The sequence below is a fragment of the Oryzias latipes genome, chromosome 16 (genome assembly GCF_002234675.1).
Source record: "Oryzias latipes chromosome 16, ASM223467v1".
Lineage (NCBI taxonomy): Eukaryota > Metazoa > Chordata > Actinopteri > Beloniformes > Adrianichthyidae > Oryzias > Oryzias latipes.
This window is the reverse complement of record NC_019874.2, coordinates 12,555,181-12,575,253: the sequence shown is the minus strand read 5'-3', so window position 1 is coordinate 12,575,253 and position 20,073 is coordinate 12,555,181. Positions and strand designations below refer to the sequence as shown.

The window sequence follows — 20,073 nt, the reverse complement described above, 5'->3', positions numbered from 1 at the left end:
TTGAAAGTGGATGTTTGATTGAGCATTAACTAAACACTTCACCAAGTTACCTTTGCTGATAAATTCACAGGCTCAAGCTACACTGGTCGCGGCAACTTTCAATGAAACCTACCTAAACCCTCCTTTCGGGCCTCCGTGCTCAGAACTCTCGAGTTCATGCGTCTCTATGCAAGTTTTTAGGTCCGTTTTTCGGCTCTAAGTACAAATTGGGCGTTCATTGGTCGCGAGCAGGAACAGTTGAACTTTGAGCAATCAGGGACTCAGATTTGGCAGTGACGTACGGGTGGCGACCTTTTTGAGTCACAGAGGTGCCAGCTGGTTGTAAACATCAATATGGATGAGAAATTAATAGCTGCAGTTTGCGCCTGCCTGGAATTCTATGACACCAAGTACTTCATATATCAGAACAGAGCTGTAAAGGAAAAATCCTGAAACAAGATTCACGAGATTTCACACCAAGCCTCTTCTAACTGCAGGTGTTGGACATGGGCTAGTAAACTGTAGAAAATATATACATTCTTGATGTGAATGTAGCTTCAGGTTTTTTATCTTTGTTACATGTGACAGACAGCTCCCAATGTTCATCATTTCAGTGGCACGCCATAGGAAATGCTATTTCCAGGAACGCAAAATTTTATAAACAAGCATTCTCTTATGTGTGATGGTCATGAGTTTTAATACAGGGATCACAGTTATCTTCTGTAAAACAAAATTTAACATTAATTTAATCTAAAAGAAAGTAGAAAGTACATTCTACACGTAATATTTGGCTGCACATCAAAAACAAACTGAAACTTGTGTTGAAACAATGGGAGAGCAGAAGGCAGAGATTCCCATTGGCAGTGCTCCAGAGTATATTTAGTCATCTGTCCCATTGAGCATTTGAACAAAATAACTTTCTCTGTTTGCTTTGAGTGTATATGTGTACAAATGCCTGCGTATGTATGATAGTGTGCCTGTGTGTGCATGGTCCTTTTTCTTTTGTCTTTCTTCCTTCTTTTGACCTAGTTTTTATTGCATCAACTCATCTAAGTATCAAGTTCTTGACTTTTGTCTAGGAAACAATGCATCAGTCATTTTGTATGGATCACAGGGGTGTGTGCTGAAAAAAAGTTGGGGTTTCAAATGTATAATCGTTTTTTTTTTTTTCTCAAAAGAATTGCACACTGGAGGCAAAGTAACCATTACCTTCTTAAAATCCAGAGTGCAGAGTTTGGCCTTCTCCCCAAACTGCCATTTGCACTGTGTATCTGCATCATACAACTCGCCAGGCAGCTTCTCAGGGTAGCGATACTCTTTTGCTGCTTTGGGTTCATCTGACAGACACAAAGCCTGGGCAGTGCTTGAAGGTTGGATGGAGTGAATGAAGAGGCCGTTAGAAAAAAAAAGGGGAAAAAAAGGCAGATGAAAGGGATAAAAACAGAAAATAGAACGGATTATAAACAAGGAATGGACATGAGATTAAAGTTAATAAACAAATGTCAAAAATAATGGGTGGTATGACTCTCCATGTGCGGTCATGTGAAGTTGGTTTTAAAAAAAAAAAAAATCAAGCAGCAGCATCTTCATGCTCCATTGCCCCCAACTGTAGGGCAACTACAAATGTTGCCCAAGTAACACAACACATTTCCAAACCTTAGTGCAATGTCCTTAATGCATCAGACACTCAATTATGACAGACATAAAAAGTTGCTCATTTCCGTACCCTAGCAGGGGGTTTCCAGTGTCAACTTATATCACGCATTTCTATACAGAAACACTGCAGGCAGGGAAACGCCATGCAGAAGATGGCAAAAAAAGGTTCAAATAATTCATTGTGTTAGCAAGCGGTTCTGATTGCTTTAACAGGGTGAATGCGTGTCTGCGTACAAGATATTCCACTGCTTTATGAGTCTAATGCGTCTGCAGAGAACAATGGTCTCTCTGCACGTGCAACATTCTGATATCGTGTGTCATACGTAATAGACATCCTGAAGAATAGATTACATGTATCGTTTAATTGCACACATCTGCAGGTGCACGAATGAATCCAGCGTGCAAACGTAAGCGCAGACAGCTTTTTAAGTGGTTCACACATGAAATGGTAAAACCATATTTTTTTGATCGCTTGAAAAATTCGCTCAAAGCAGAAATCACATGAGAAATTCCCCCCAGTCCAAGCTATAAACACAACATACACAGAGTCATCAGTGGGGTGATGGGAACAGTTTTCAGAAGATCTTTTTCTTTAGCATGCCCTGTAGGTTTCAACAGTTTTAGATTGCCAGGTTTATGTTTAGCATGTGAGCAGCTGGTGAATGCAACTTTCAATCAAGGAGTATTGTTTTTCATTGATTCGTTGTAACCGCAACTTTCACAGTGCACTTTTGCATGTTTTTTTATTCTTTTTTCACACCACACTGTGTTCTGCATCTTGATTGGCTGTAGAGCGTTGTCAAATCTCCTCTGTGTCATGTCTACTGTAGACATACGTGCAGCTAGCCAAATCTTCATAAATCTTTGATCACGATCACATCTTTTGTTTTCATTCTATAACGCTAGATTGACAATTTCTATTAAAGACCCACGTCAATGAAAATCGTGTTTTTAACATGTTCTTTAAGCATTTTTTTGTGATGGAAGACATTCATGAACTAATTTAAGATTAAAATTGCGTTTCTGAGTGTTTCCTTATTTATATAGTGGTTGATCAGGAGCAGATGAAAACCCACGGTTTGATAAAACTCGGGTTTGTGATGCATTAACTGTCTTGATGGGTGGGCCAAAGTTACCCTGCTCCGCTCCAATTCTAAATCCTCCACTTGAAGACAAATAAATCCATTAACAACTTCATGTTCCTCGTCTGAGCTGGCATCTGGCTCGATGGCTCCGATATGGCTTGCTTTTTTTCTTCTTCTACGCTAATGTTAGCTTGGGGTTATGAGGAGCTATAAGCTAACGGGAAAGAGTGTAAACAAAGGCATGCTGGGATATTGACATAGGTCTACTTTAGTGCCAACAGTCCCGCCCACAACCCAGAGGCAAATTTCTAGTGAAGTCCTAAAGCTCTACAGAAAGTAGGTCTTAAAAAACGACACAGCCTTTTTTACATTTTCTTAAAAACTGCATAATTATAATTTAAAGACAACTGGGAATGCTTTTACAATAGAAAAAAAAAAACTATAATTGGACTGGGACATTAATCAAGATATAAAAAAAGGTGAAAATGTTATTTTCTGTTTGAGAAAAGTGTATTAAGTGTGTAGCAAGGGGCGTTCTATAATGCAGATTTTATCTCTCACTATAATTGTTTTTTTTTAGCTTATCTGCTGGATTTGATGGCTGTAAAGGTTTACATGAACTCTGGTTCTGGTAAACCAAGGTCTCAGCTCACTTACTAATGAACTCCATGAAGTGTGAACATTTTTGGCTCTTATAGCTCATAAATATAAAGTCCAGTTGTCTTTCCAAGTCTTGCATTGAATTTGGCGCTTTCAAACAACATTATTAATGGGGTCCTGGGTGGGGGGGCGGCTGCGTTCTCTCCCTCTTTTTACATTCCATCACCCACCCCAGAAGAACATAGACACTCACTCGAGCACAGGTGCAATCTCACCTTTGCACAAAGAGTTTGCGTGACTGAATGAAATGTTTCACATGAGTTAGTCTGAAAGTAGGCGTGTGTGAATGTTAGTGGTAGTATGTCCATGTAGACTTGTTTGTGTGTGAACACTTTTGGAGCCAACAGGTGTGTTTGTAACGTTTGAGTGTGTGTGTGGACAGGCCCCGCCCATTTTAGATTTTTCATGCATCTTAACCTGTCAGTTGTGATTATAAAGCTCCAGCAACTTGTTGCTTTCTGACGCTTAATGATCTTACCCTCGCTACTATAACACCCCTCTACCCCCACCCCCTTATCTGTCATCCCTCTCTCTTCCTTCCTCCTTTTCTTTTCCATCCGGTCCAACAAAAAATATTTACAAAAATAATTAACATGAATAAAGTTTAGCTGAAATTACAAGAGGGGTTTATTTAAATATACATCTGGTGTATCATAAGATTCATAACCCCTGTTGTAAAAGTAAAATATGTCCAACACAAAAGGCTTTCAGCTCTCATCTGTTTGCTTAGCTGTTGGACAGGACAAGTTAGAAAGAAAAACAAAACATATTACATTAGACACAGTAGCATATCACTGTTCAGCCTGGCTGAGAAAAGAGACTCCAAAGACCCCAGGCTCTGAGTGGTGCAGAGAATCCCTCCATGTAGCCTTGGTGGTGGATGTAAGTTTAATATACCTCTGACAGGCCTAATAAGGTTGAGGTCATCCTAGCTCTGATTACCAGTGAGGAAATAAACTGGCTGTCTCCACAGACAGTTCAGTTAACACACTGGTAAATTTAGTGGAAGGCATTGAGTCTAGACTATCTAGTTTCAGAGACACCAAAAGCTGGATGTATTTTCAAACACAACCACTGGCTCATAGAGACACTGCCAGCCATGTGGACCCTGTGGTTGTAAACTGTAAACTGAGTTCTTGCTTAGGGAAGTAGAGTTTGTTTCTATACAGAATCTAGACATGTAGAGGACAAAAGGCCACAGCATATGCACAGATTTTCAGTTAGAATATTTAATTACCCCAACATGAATGTTATGGATTGAGAAAATAAGAGCATCTGGTTCTTCCCATGTCTGTAAACCAGTCAAAAGCAACGTCACACAGAATGCAACATAGGATATAAAATTGTGCAGACTGATAGATTAGCCTTTTATGCCATCCACCCATCCATCCATCCACCCATCCATCCATCCATCCATCCATCCATCCATCCATCCATCCATCCATCCATCCATCCATCCATCCATCCATCCATCCATCCATCCATCCATCCACTTGTTTGTTACTTACGGTGAGTGTTTATATGCTTATTACATTTGTATCATGTATTTTAAAGGGTTCTTTTTTTTCTTTTTCATCTGATGTCATATTTATCTGATCTTCATATTTAAAAATAATTGATAATAATTTTAACTAAGCCCTCACCTACTGTTCCCAAATTTAATACAAACTCAGAAATAGTAAACAACAGTTTCTCAGAAAAAAAAAATAAAACACTGGAAGCTTGGGGGAAAAGAAGACGCAATTTGACACCAAGACAAATCACATATTTTAACCAAACTGGCAAAACCCTTTTGGATGTTTATTGACTAACTTTATAATCAGGAAAAATTAAAATGATGGTGTAGGGCAGGGGTGTCAAACTCATTTTCACGGAGGGCCACATCAGCATAGTGGCTGTCCTCAAAGGGCCAGATATGACTTATACATTTAAATAAATGTAATGGAAAATAATCGTAACTACTCCTCAATGTTAAATAACTCTTTATTAATTTATTATGACTTTTTAAAGTGACAATTACAGTTGCATAGAAAACATATGTTTGCTTGTTACTCTAGCATAAATCCTTTTAAATGTGATTCTGTGAGGTTAGGTTACATTGACAGTGTCCTAATGTATAGTTGCCCAATCCGATATTTCAAGTCTGATTCCCCCTAGATATGAATAAATACACACCAATTTTTATTTTTTATTCTAAGAACTTAACTTAAATACTTTTATGCTCTCGCGGGCCACATAAAATGACATGGCGGGCCACATTTGCCCTGCGGGCCTTGAGTTTGACACGTGGTGTAGGGAGAGGAGCGGTGGAGTTGGGGTGTGTGTGTGTGTAGGGGGAGGCTAGACCTTACAATGTGGAAATTCCCTTATTCCAGGTTTTATTTGAACCTTTTAGTTTTAACTTGGCAACATGAACAATTAGATATTCAATGTACACATATCTGTACCTAAAAACTTGGAACCAAATATTTCTATTTTGTTAAATACATTCATAAAGTACTAAGATTTTTTCGTTTTATTTTCTGGATTAATGTGAGTATTTAGCAATCATTAAACAAATAGTAAATTATTTTTATCTTTTTTATTAAAAAAAAGTTGATATAATTAATCTATATATTTACAGACAATGCCTTGTATTTGATTTGTTGCATGAGTACATGCTGGCATAACAAAGACATCATTTTTTAAGAAACATCTGGTAACATGATGTTACTCTTTAGTTCTGAAAACCTAAAAAATAACTATCCATAAATGTCATTATTAACAGGAGCATCTTAAATCAACTAGAATGGTTTGTTTACCACATCACAAGCACAGCAGATTGAAAAACCAGGACCACTCACTTGAGGAAGCGGCTGAGATACTGGCGACTGCATGGAGACCAAGAGAAGATCCCATTGTGACCGGCCAGTGTGGGAGACATGATGTTACCCTCAGACTTTTTGCAAACATTTCCTTCACCATCATGTACCATTCCAAAGCTGAAAAACAAAGAGGACCGCAAAAATATATTTGACTCAGCAAAACTGCAACCAAATTACAATATTTTCTCTGATCAGCGACTTAACGGTGGAATGTTTCGAATATTCTAAAGAAAGTTTTCCTCAGTTGTAAAACTATTTATTTATTTTTGGATCTTCTTTGCCTGCTTTGAAATTATGTTGTTGTTTTTTTATTCTTAAGACAAAAGTAGAACATTTAGAAAAAATGATGAATATTTTCTATTAAAAAGTGGTCTGGGTTACCATGATGCATAAGCAGTGTGACTTTGCCTGAGCTTTCCCTACTAAGTCTAGCAAAAGAGTTTAAATATGCTACAGCAAGACAGGAGATGTATGGAAGCATTTGTGTAGCACAACTAAAAATAAAAGTCAAAACCAGAAATGCTTTTTCATTTTCAAAATGAAACTGCATTTCATGACTCAAAATTAAAAAGAAAAATCAATCAGCCAAAATGCTTTTTCTTTTTCTTCTTCAACGCAGCTTATTCTGTCACTTAATTAAAATGACATAGAAAATGGTATTTGACATTTCATTTTCAAAAAGTTCTCTGGTAAATGTGTAGCAAAAGTCATTTAGAAATGTCTAATTTGACAAATAAAATGGATTAATAGAAATGCTTTTTCATTGTCAAAATGAAGCTGCATTTGTTGACTCAAAATTAAAAAGAAAAATCAATCCTTCAAAATGCTTTTTCGTTTTCTACTAAAAACCGCTTTTTCTGTTACGTACTTAAAGCGAAAATGCAAATAGGGATTGCATTTGCGTTTTCACATCCACCCTGCAAAAGTTGTCGTATAACTCAATCCCACTCAGCATTTCCAGGGGGGAGGCGGGGCGATGACGTCAGTGCGTGTTGGTCAAACCAACAAATGCCAAAAGTTTTAGCATGGCAAAACCTGCTAGAGCTGTTGATGGGGCTCCAACTGTCCTTAAACAGTAAAGTCAGCGGGAAGCTGCAGGAGACTATCTTCTAAATGTGCTTTTATTATGATTATTATTAAGGGCCTTCTCGCTCATAATTGTTTAAATCCGTGCGGCCAGTGCTTTTTTCTTGGTTGCAAGGACCCGAAAGACGGGTTAGCATTAGGCTAATATGTGCAAAAAACATTAGCCATGGAGGAACTCCAAAATGGCGCAATGAGCATCTTGGATGTTAATATGTGGTAATAACATCAGCTTTTATTTTGTCTGGACACCACTGGAAACACAAATTCATATGATGGTTTACAGTTTGTCGGGTCTGCGTAGCAGCACTTCCGCCTTCTGCGATCCGGAGTTTTGGGTCGCGGGGCTACGCGAGCGCGCTAGGCAGAGGCGGCTGCCGGTCTGAAGACAAAGCTAGGAGTCCTGAGAAGCTGTGTACAATCATCAGGAATGCACAACCATCACAAAGCCCTCTCTCGTGCCGCTAACACAAAGCGACAAGCCTGGCCGCACTGCTCCTAGTGTCTGTGTCTCTTACAGCCGGACACACGGAGATAGCACTGACGTCATAGCCCCGCCTCCCCCCTGGAAATGCTGAGTGGGATTGAGTTATGCAGCACCTTTTGCAGGGTGGATGTGAAAACACAAATGCAATTCCCTCCTTGCATTTTCGCCTTAATTATGTAACAAAATAAGCATTTTTTAAGTAGAAAAGGAAAAAGCATTTTTGAAGGATTGATTTTTCATTTTAATTTTGAGTCAACAAATGCAGCGTCATTTTTAAAATGAAAAAGCATTTCTGGTTTTGACTTTTACTATTGGTTTTGCTACACTAATGCTTCCATACAGATGACTCTATCACAACCCAGGGATACAGTTGTGTCAAGCAAGCCCCTAAAGCTTGAGCTGAAGGTATAGGTGCAGACAAAGAGGGGGGTAGTACGGTGGCCCTGAAGTCCAAATCACTAACACACTATCACTCAACCCAGAAACATGATCTCGATTGACGACAACAATTAAAGCAAAGGAAATGATTAAAGACTAACATTAGGACTGACAATAAATCGCAATCATTGTTATACCAATGTCAAGCTGTGCAATATGCATATCGCTAACATTTTTTGTACTTAGTTGGCTCTAATGAAATATACTGTAATAAGGTAAAAGTTAAGTTAAAGCTCTTACTTGTGTCCTGATTCATGGGCAATAGTGAAGGCCAGACCCAAACCTGTGTCTTCATTAATAGTACAGCTCCGGTACTTGCTGCACATTCCACTAATAGGGGCAAAACCTACAGAAAAAAAAACGTTTTTTTAAGTCTTTCAGTAAATAAAAAGTATTAAAACTCTTCACTCTGTTCATTACAACTGTCTCTGGGTAGCTGAAAAGCCAAACTCTACAGGCTTTGCTGTCAAATAGAAAAGCTGTCTGTGCAATGCATGTACTCAATATCAGAAGGCACAGACAGTTTAAGTCCCTCTACATGTTGAGATATTGGACTCTGTGGGAACATTCCAGAAACCCCCTGATGTCCTTAACTTCAATTAAAGAGGAAAAAAAAATCTCATTTGTCTCATTCCTGTCATTTTCTGCTAAACTCTACTGCTGTGTTTCATCTTCTTCCTCAATGTTTTCCTCTTTCTGTCTGCCTTTCCACAATTAGCTGCTAACAGACGTGAACCCCTGACTGTGAATAAAATAAATGGATATGTATCTCACATCATTCACATTTTTGCATCAGAGTATCATGGAGACTTTAGACTTAGTGCGGTTTGTGATTTAAAGTCCTTTGCAACTCAGTGCAAAATCCCAAGTGTGATGTTCCCAAACAAAAAAACGCATGTAAGCAAGAATATTAATAAATATAGACAGACTGACCATGAGATAAGTTCATTTTGGTTTCAGTAAGGAGTATCGTCATAAATTACAAGCAAGTTTAACCATAGAGCAATGTAATGTTAAGACAAATAAATGCGCTATATTACAAAATGCTATAGTTGCAGTGATGGCAAGTACAACTTTCAACTTTGAGAAGTAATTTCTACACAATAGGACACACTCTGATGTAGGGCTGTGTTGACTGAATAGATTAATCGATCCAAGCATCATAAATCGAAAATTTGTCCATAAAAGTACAGATATATTTTTTTATGCCTTTCCTTTTCCGATGACCTAACGCATAATAGTAAACACAAAGTTCACTAGCTTGATGCTAACATATAATGGAATTTCCCATAGGACGGCTAATGCTAATTTGTGGTCAACCTAAACATACGTTGTTGACTAAATGAACAGTTTTAGATACTCACAGGCAAGAATTTTCTAAACCTTTTTTTCTTTAAGTAACCATTTGTGGTCTAAAGGTTTATGCTCAAATCTTCTGAAATAAAGTGTGATACCACAGCGCGAGCTCCACCTAGTTGCCAAACTGAAACGACCTCCAGGAGAAGCACGACATTTATTTTGGCAATATGAGCCAATTTATTGCCTTCACAATGATAATGATCTGCACATTTTTGTTGGAGCTTCTCCGTTTGACAAACCATGTAACACAATAATACACTTTTCAGTATGTAAACTGTATCAGATTAATATGAATATATTTAAAACATATATAGATTATTAATGTATTTCTATACAAATATGTGTAAATGTGTAATCCATGTAAATTCAAAATTGAATTGAATCAAATCCAGTGGATCAAAAGAATCAGAAAAATCGCAAATCGAATCAATTCAATCTCTTGTAAATTGAATTGAATCACTTCTGCAAATTATTGGTGAAACCCAGCCCTACTTAGATGTTTTCACTTATGTTTGTGAGCTAATATAGTTGTTTTTGCACACATGCTTTGTAAGTTTATTTATGAACTTTAAAGGAACTTCTACGAATGAGTTTGATAAGTTCTACATATAGCTGTAAACGCTTAATTCACTAAATGCAAATAAACATTCATGGGCTGCATTTACTGTACATTGCAGGCAAAAGTGACATAGATTATATTTTTTCTGACTCTTAATTTTTCAGATGATACAAAATCCAGCTCTCATTTTATTTTTAAATAGAACCCATTTTCAGTGTTTTTTAGAGTGACTTCAGTCTGCAGAAACTGTCTCACCGAAGCCAAACTTATATTTTCTAGAAGGATTTAAGCTTTGTTTTCACTGAGTGGTATGGTCCCGGAAGGGTGAAAATGAATGTAAACTGTACCAAGAGTATCACAAGGTTCATTCTTCCAGGAGCAGATGTCAAGTCCTGTGAGGAGAATGGCGTGGTCGTGGTGTCGGCCCTCTCTACCTCCCAGAGTTGACTGCCACTGACAAAAGCTGTTCAATGTGTGATCTGCATGATGGTTGATCATCAAGCCATCCTGTGATGGAAAGAAAAAAAATAGCATGCACAAAGAAACCAAATACAAAGAGGTACTGTCTTAATGGAAGAGGAAATTACGCCTATGTTTACTGCAAAATTATGGAAATTATTCCAAGAGTTTGAGACGCATGACATTTTGAAAACAGCTAGGGATCAAAAGATCAATAAAGTGGGTGGAGGAGTTCGTAATAGAATATATGTAGTGTATGCATTTTCATTAATAACATTGAGTATTTTAAGTGATTTTCTTATAATTGTAATTTTTGTTGTTGTAGGCTTTTAGAGCCTAGAGATGAAAAAAAGCCACCGGGCTCATTCTGGCTCATATATCTATATCTATATCTATATCTATATCTATATCTATATCTATATATAGATATATATATATATATATATATATATATATATATATATATATATATATATATATTGCAAAGGTTTTTTTCTGGTTCTGATACTCACTTGCTCTTCATCCAGAAGAATGAGGCCCACAATAACTATGTTGATATTTCCTCCTATTGTGCCGTCTTTAAAAAGACTGGAGACCTACAAAGAAAAAATAAAAATATTGTTTTATGATATGTAGACAATATGTTATCAAAATCTTTTTTTTTTATGTCTGAATTGAATGATATAACAGTATGTGTTGTTCGTTACCACAAAAAGCATTAAAAGAGTTTTACTTAACAAAGGTCATTACATTATAATCATATACACAGCATTTGTGAAATTAAAGTTGCTTCTAAATATGTTGTTGAAACAGATTTTTTTTGGTGAAAGGTTTTTTTAAAAACATAAAATGAACAAAAAAGATTTTTTAGAATCATTTGAGGATGTAATTTTTCACAAATGAAGGCATTGGAAATAAAAAAAATCTTATGTGTTAACTTAAATATGGTGCATAATTACATTAATTTCAAAATAAGGCTTATAAAAGACCTTTCTTTTTTTCCTAGGCACATTAACATTGAGAGTTGGGTCATCTAGACCCACTAGACAGTGCTCTGAACCTTTTTTCTTCAATGGTTTGTGTTCTTCACTGGTGTCCAGGGATTACATGAAATCTTTCCACCTTTATCCACCTTTGTCATCTAAAGATAACACAAGGGTTAAACACCTAATGTCCTAATCTGATCATGTATTTGTCAATTTTTAAAGTGTTCACAGTGGTCTGTTAATTATGGTTAGGCCAAAAAGAAAAAACTTCCCGTCAACCATCTGTATATACTCTCTCCCGCTTGATAGCAGCCATTAACATTTCCAGTCCAACAAAAATGGCAAACAATATTGGAGCTATCCAGCTATACAGTTTTGAGCCAGATGCCAGCTCAGACGAGGAAAACAAAGACGTACATGGATCTAGTAGTCTATACACAATGAACCGGAGCAGGGAGCTTGAGGTCTTCAGTAGTTGGTAATACATCACACCTTTTGGGAAATGCTTTTCCAACTGCATTTTTTTTTCTTTGCTCCTGATTCACAACGATTTGAATAAAGAAATACTCAGAAATACCAGTTTAAGTTTAATTTTATTTATATACGGTAGTTTTTTCCTCATGAGAAAAAAGCTAGAAAACACGATCAAAACACCAACAACACAACTTTTTTGTTTTTAAATCCTTGAAAAGAACAAAAAAAGTCTACCTGCTAGTGTCACTGAGTTCTCACAACCACAACTGCTGTTTCTAATTTAGCTTCTTTTTCTAATGCCTGATAAGTCTGAACAGTTTGGGCTTTGAAACTGGACTCCCATAATTTTGTCTACGTCTGCTAAATGCCTGTCTCTCATGCTCACATCCAAATGCCACTGACACAAACAGCTTTTTTCTGAGTCTCATTCTTTCCCGATGTTCCTCGTGGTGCTTCTTTGTGCTGACTTTATGGAAGACACACAGCTGTGAAATTGGAAAAAAAATTCAGGGCAAAGATCCAATCAAAGCTACTTGTTCAACATTGAGGAACCCCGTGTTTGTCAGTGTCGGGTTTGCACATCCTGATCTGATCAAAAAGATTCAGGGAAACCCCAGGTTTTCACTGTTTCCATGTTTTTCTGGTGCTTAAGTGTTCGAAGCAATGTAGTCTTTAACAGGCTTTTAAAACATGGTAAATACTAAACGTTAAAGTGAATTTCATTCACCTTTAAAAAAAAACATACATGACAAATCTTAATAAAAACTTATTTTGAATAGAGCTGAAGGGAATAGAATGATCCGCTGTGTCAACACCAGATGGTCAAAACAAAAAGAAGATTAAATATCTTTTTTTGCAATTTTGGGAGTCGGCAGGTGAGGTAAAATATTTGCTATTTTTTGTGAAACTCTATACTGTATTAGGGGCTCTCCTCCAAGAAGGTTTCTTTTAGAAAGCACTATGTTTTCAAAATAGAAGGATTATCTCTGGATTTGTCAGTCCGTCATTAAGTAGCAAAAACTAGCAAGGTGGAATTCAGTGAGAGGATCAGCTGAAAGGAGCTGGGGGTGGGGTGGGGGACTTGACTGTCGCACCAATGACCTCACTCAGATATCGGTTGAAGACCTTAGTCTGGTCATCAAGTTACCTTAAACTGAGGCACAACTCAAAAAGACTGCACTGGCAACTTAAGTTTCATTTGTTAATGATAACAACGGTCGAAGAGATTTTGCATTTAAAAAATAATAAATGTGACCAAAAAAAATTATCTTTTTGGAAATACATCAGTAAGTTAAGAACCTGAAAGTTTATTCCGCTTCACATTTCAAATTTAAATCAGTTTTATAATCGGTGCATGGTGCATTTTACTGGAAAACATTTCCATTTTGACCTAAAAAACTATGTTAAATTATATGGATTATAAAAATCACTCTCTAAATCTGACCTAAGCATGGTGCTTCTCAAGAACAGACTGTTTTATAGCAGATGTGCTTTTTTTTCTCTTGAAACCAAATTATATAAAGTACCTATTTTACAAGAGGTCAAAGGTTCTAGAACAGGGGGGTCCAAACATTTTGCAAAGAGGGCCAGATTTGGTGAGGTGAAAATAAGTGAGGGCCAACCATTCTTTGAACCCTTTTAATAACATGAAATGCAAATAAAACTTACAAGTGGATACTTTAAATTTTTTCACATAGGGCAGGAATAAATGTAAATACATTTTTTTATTTGAAGACCAGAAATCAATCAATCAATCAATCAATCAATCAATCAATCAATCAATCAATCAATCAATCAATCAATCAATCAATCAATCAATCAATCAATCAATCAATCAATCAATCAATCGATCAATCAATCAATCAACCAATCAATCATGTCTGAAAAACATGTATTCATTAAATCTGGGTTGAAATGAAATGATACATATTAACTATTAAATGCTCACTGTACAAATCTAAATTTAAATCATGTGAACAGGAAAATAACACAAATAAGTTTACTTATTATTATCTCAGAAACAAAATAAATCTGTTCTTGTTTGACCCTTAAGGCTCTAACGTAGCCACAGGTGGTTGCCACTTGTTTACAGCAGCTTTTAGCCAATCAAAAATTCAAAAAATTGAGTTCTTAGAAAGTGCTGGGGTTGGTACATTTCTGATTTTATGAAGGACCCAGACGGCTGTTAGAAATTTGAATATGGGCTCCATTGTGCTCATGGGCCGGACTTTGGACATGCCTTTTCCAGAACCAGCAAGATGGCAGCACTAACAATCAAGCACATTCATCCGACCAACGCTAAACCAAACGCACTAGGGATGTGAGGATCTCTCTTACCATGTTTAGTACTGTAAGAGCGTACGTGGTTATGTTGTCATGGCCATGGTTATCCATCATCTTTCTGTCCACCACCACCAGTGTCTCCACGTTGAGCCTCTGAATGTCTCTATTCTTTGAGAGGACAGCACGCTTGTTCCTGGGAATGAACTTGTACTCGTCTGGAAGGACGTAAATGTTCTCCTCTGGAGGTTTGGGCATATCTGGGAAAACAGTTTCAAAAAGCTGAACATTTCAAATTTAGATTAGATAACCTTTTGTAGAACAGTTCTTACTGAGTGAGCAACTTTTCCCCCATGTGCTTAAGGACATGCTTCTGGTTAGAAGCTAACAGTTGACTAATGAAATACAATGAAAAACAGCTGTCCACATTTTAGACAAATATTTCCTTCCACAGCTCATCTTGTTTATTGTGAAAAGCCAAATATCCGAAACTGACTTTTTAGCTAAAAGCCAAATGCTACATTTGCTTGTTAGTGTTTCTGGCAGGTAAAAGACAACTCTGGATGATTAAATGGACTCTTCAATTTGTGACTTGAAAAAATAAACCACCCGATTATGTTTTTCTTTTCCTTTTTTGTAGTTGAGTCTGGCAGCTTTAGTGTTATGGTACTCTTAAGTAAAGTGTGAAACCTCACAGCATATTGCATGTTAGCTACTGGTACAGGGAGTCCTGATACATCCATGAGCCAAATTATGGACATTTTAGGGAAAAAAAAGTTTTTTATTTTTTTCTAAATATTACAAACAGTAAAGGTTACATAGCACCTAGGGGGTCATAAATTAGTAGTGTTTTTGTGTGTGTAAGAGATAGTATCTGGAACAAACACAAGAAAAGTATTTGGTGCACACACAAGAAAGTATCTGGTACACACACAAGAAATAAACTGGTGCGCATGACAAACTAAGTAGTCATTTGCGCACAAGAGACTTTGCAGCGTCAGTTACCTGAAAATGACAGACATTATGTGAGCTTATTGATTTTTTTTTTACCTTCTGACTTGCCTACAAAGACACTGCAGCTTTAATTGGCCTACATTACTATCATGGTTTCTCTTAATGCCACCTAAAAAGAGTTCTTGAGTCATGTGGCTTGTTTTAGCGCAGGGGATTTACCTGCTTTGATCAACTGGTGCGATGCACATGAGTTTCTTAGGTGGATTCAGGCTGGAAAATTCCATTTGTCCGAACTCAGTCTACTTAATTTGGTCCGGATCAGGTCCAGCATGCAACCAAATGTTTATGACATACAGTTTGTAGAAAAAACAGTCTCTGAAGCAATGTGCATCACGTTAAAATTTGTTTTAATGAGCCTGCATTTCTCTGACCACAGTTCAATGAGTTGCTGTGTCTCATTGTTGTGGTGTTATGGCATCTCTTTGAGAGAATTCTGTGAAGGAACTGCAAGGTAGCTTTTATGATTATGTCAGCGCCACGCAGGGTGCGTGTCGTGTTACGAGACACAAAAAGACATGTAAGAAGCATTTTCAGCTGTGTTAAAATAAGTGCTCTGATTAATAACACGACAATCGTTGCTTTTTATTTGTCCGTGGCTCATCTGTTGCTACATTTCTACTTTGTTTACATCATGTGATCATCAGCTACGGTGGCCGTTTTGTTCTGTTGATCCGCTCCGAGAACGGATTGTGTTCAGACGGAGGAATCTCAAAGCAAACCGAAACTCAGTTGGAAACGAACTGAGACCACCTCGAAAGAGTGATTCCTGGTCCTGGATCAGGGACTGCTGGTGTGTAATCAAACTTAAAAGTTGTTCCAGATTATCTGGGTCCAGTCGGAATACACCCTTATACTTTCTGGTGAGCACCAAAAACGTTCTCGCGCACCCCAGAAACCAGTATTTTTGTGTTTTAATACTAATGTTTCCCTTTTGGGGGGAAATGACTGATATATAATGTGTTTTATATGTGATTTTGGTATTATTACAGTATACTGTACCATTTATCATTCTTTAGTATTTCATCACTTTTTGTGTCTTAGATAAAATATGTATTGTTGATAGTTCATAATATTTTAACAATTTGTTCAAATCTATAAGCTTTTACGTAATAGGTTAACATGTGAGATGAGGTTAAAAATGTCTTCTTGACAAAGCAAACAAAAATTGTGATTATAGTTTCTTGGCTAAGATAAACTACAAAGGCATTGACATTTGTTTATAAAGGCAGGAAGCAGGTGAGTGACCTATGTGCTTTTTGGACCAAAGCCGCACACAGGTGTTCACTGATCTAATCTGACAGAAATGTAAGCACCAGCATGTTTTTACAGGGGACAGACGGCTGTGGTTGGCAGGGTAAGAGTGGTACAGTATCAGTTCTACCCCTGCTTGTAATCATGTAACCTCTGAGAGACAAACACTAGTAACTGATCTCGCTGTCACTGCTCTTAGAACAAACATTTGTCATGGAGCGAAAAATGAGACCCCTTTAAATCTATTAGGTGAAGTCATTCCTGAAGTCAAATCTGTCAATATAAATGAGATAATATTATTCTCCAGCTTTAAAGTATATCCATGTTGCATGAACAAAGGACCATTTCAACACTTCAACATTTCTCAGGGGTAACTTTATTGGGTCCAAGTATTGTTAATTGTTTAAAAATGTTTTCCAACTGAAACTTTTTCTAGCTAAGAAAAGTCACATTACTGAATTCCCAGTCAATTTTGGAGCTGTCAAGCCAAAACCTACAGGGCTGTTTTTCTTTTTAACGCAAAAGGTGCTAATGATGTGATAAACAGCATAAATCAACAGTTACTCTGATCCCATTAAATGTATTCTTACACCCAATTCAGCCATGGATAGAGTGAGGCTGTGCTCAACTAAGCAGTTTAATGCATATAATCCATTGCTTCTCAAATAGTGGGGCACACCTGCCAGGGGGGGCTCGCAGTATTGGCGGTTTTAGGCACAGGTAATACGGGCAATTGTCCAGGGTGCAAATTTAACGAGGGGGACGGTGGTGACAGCGGCTCAGTGCTTGGAAAAAAATCTGCGGTTGGTTTCCTATTATCTGTTCTATCACAGTTTGTAACCGTCTGAAACTGAACTGCCGTCCCTGCAGCTGCTCCTGTCTTCTGTCAAACGCGGCTGCGTGTGTGAAAAGAAAAGGGGAGGGGCAGGGGATCCAGGCTGCGAGGTGGAACGGGGCAAGCGGGGAGCTGCAAGCGCTGCCTGGATTGCGCAACACCAGGATCATCACGTGCCTTTAGATGACTCAGCTCATGCTAATAATGTCATTCTTTATGAACTATTGTAGACATTTTGATGACGTGTCTTTATTGTCCATAAATATATTCTTTGTCTGCCTGTGGTTTAGTAGGTGTCAGTATTTGACATAAAGACAGCAGGTAATGCAGTAAAACAGCTGCACTTTATGAGATCATAAATAAACGATCCATCATTTAGAAAAAAAATCAGTAAAATGTTTTTTACCTATTTCTTCAGACTAAAAACGTTAAATATATTGGTGCTGCTGTGTTAATGTTTCAGATGAATTTACATTTAATATTATTTATTGATTTAATTATTTTTTTCAGCATCAAATGGTTCAGTTGGTCAAAAATGTTTCTAATTTAAATAAGGACTGACAGATTTTTTTTTTATTTCAGGCACTTTAAGCTTCTTTTCTGTTTTAGACTAGAACAGGGTTTCTGTGTGGCAAAATAAAGTTAATATTTGTTGAAAGTGGATTTATATTGCTTTTTTCTATTTTTATTGTTAAAAGATATAATTTTAGGTTTACTTACACAATTTTTATAGATACTAACCTAATATATTGTCACCGCGCGGGTGTGTTTGTGGGGTAGGGGTGGGGGTTAGGGGGGGCGCGAAACATTTTCTTTCTCCTAGGGGGGGCCTGGCAAAAAATAATTGAGAAGCACTGATATAATCCATCTTAATCGTGTCCTGGTGGGTAACGCAGGATTAAAATCAATTTTCTGACTAAAACACTATTAGCAAAGTCTCAGATTTAGCTTTTTCTGGGTGGCCTATTTCATGTCAATATTATAAAAGCTGAAAAATGAATTGGCGGTAACCTAAATGACACAATGGAGCACATGGCTACTCTGTAGAATTTGATAAGTGCATGAATAAAACAAAAACATACAAATGGATTCGCTTTTTACATTTGCAGGGCAATTAACACTTTTAAATGGACTGAGTCGGTTTAAGTGTTCATCTGGGAGCGAACTGTGGCCAGTTTGACCAACTGCAAGATCACATTTTTAGGTCAAATTCTTATTGCTTCCGAACCCCTTTGGCTCCTCCCCACTGCTTCAATTGTAGGGGTATTTGAAGCTGTAGTGGTGTCTGAAAGTGTTTGTTTCTTAAGCAGGAGCTGTAGTGACCTAGGACTGACTATCCCTAGTTCCTGTGGCATCGAAGAGAAATGCATTTTTTCACACTTTTATATATCTTTTATATTTAAACGTCAGTATTGAGTGTTTGCTTTTGCATGACTTTTTAAAGTCATAGACCGATGTGTAATTTCCGAGCACTACGAAACGTAGACGACCGGCTGGTATTGATGACGTCATCCAGCTGTAGTGACGTCCGAATCTAAAGAAAAATGTATTCCATATCCCTGTGCTTTTTAGACAGTTTTTTTTTAAACATCCATTTATCTTGTGAACCCATGAGGCTCCTGGAGCCAATCCAGTTATATTGAGCAAAGTAGACCCTGAACAGGTAGCCAATCTGTTGCAGGGCCAGATACTCACATGCACACCTATAGGGGCAATTTAGAGGTACCAGTTAACCTATGAAGCACGTTTTTAGACTGTGGAAGAAACTATTGTAAGCATGAGGAGAACAGGCAAACTCCACACAGAAAGGTTCCAGCCAGGATTTGATCCTACTCCATAAATAACTTTAAGTTGCTATTTAAAATTTAACAAATTGATTGTCCCCCTTTTTTAGTGTTGATACATTAAAGTTTTGAAGTGCTTGTATGGCGTTTTATTCCCATTCCCTCCATCTGTAATCAGTTGCAGAAATATGCATAGATCCAAGGAGGAAAATAATTGCTAGATGGAATGAGAAAGTGCCCTTACATACATTTTTTCTTTCTCCCACAGAAGTGCTGCCTCTGCTTCTCTCCAGGTCTGTAATCACTGAGGTGATGGACGTCTCCATGCTGCTTCCGCCGGTCCAAAAGACTTGAGCTGTTAGAGCTGTTATGGCTGTGGATGCCACTTTGTTGTCTCTGCACACGTTTTTGGTGAGCGCCATCGTAGGGGGAGTTCACCTTTGAGGGACGGGGTGATAAATGTTGAAATGAATCTGCAGATCTTTTCTGAAGCGCCCGAGGCTGGTGATACATCTGCTTTAACCAGGTGACCCCATCCCTCTTGTAGAGGATGTGCGGCTGGTGAGTGACAGGTGCCGTAAAGTTTTCCCTCTCCGCGAGGCTCCGGGACACCGGTCTGAGGAAGTAGTCTGCATGTTGTGTTCGAATCAAACCTGACTGGAGAAAAAGAATAAAATAAGTAGATTAGCTTCATGAACCGTGTATTTTGGAGCCTGAAGATCTGTCTAATAATATTTCTTTCATTCTAACGTTCCACCTATTCCCTGTCAGCTATATTTCAAAATGTGACCTTTGGTCACTGCAGACCTGAACTGTCTAA

At 37.6% G+C, this 20,073-nt stretch overlaps 1 protein-coding gene across 1 annotated transcript in view; it reads right to left on the bottom strand.

Moving 5' to 3' along the window:
- Positions 1-20,073, bottom strand: part of adamts16 (ADAM metallopeptidase with thrombospondin type 1 motif 16) — a 66,356-nt gene that overhangs the window by 28,048 nt on the left and 18,235 nt on the right. The window contains exons 4-10 of the mRNA XM_023964549.1: positions 19,502-19,910; positions 14,427-14,629; positions 11,142-11,225; positions 10,518-10,677; positions 8,493-8,598; positions 6,224-6,361; positions 1,189-1,342 (exon numbers count right to left, since the gene is read on the bottom strand). Of these exons, the coding sequence (XP_023820317.1) occupies positions 1,189-1,342; positions 6,224-6,361; positions 8,493-8,598; positions 10,518-10,677; positions 11,142-11,225; positions 14,427-14,629; positions 19,502-19,910 (1,254 nt within the window). The remainder of the gene's footprint in view (positions 1-1,188; positions 1,343-6,223; positions 6,362-8,492; positions 8,599-10,517; positions 10,678-11,141; positions 11,226-14,426; positions 14,630-19,501; positions 19,911-20,073) is intronic.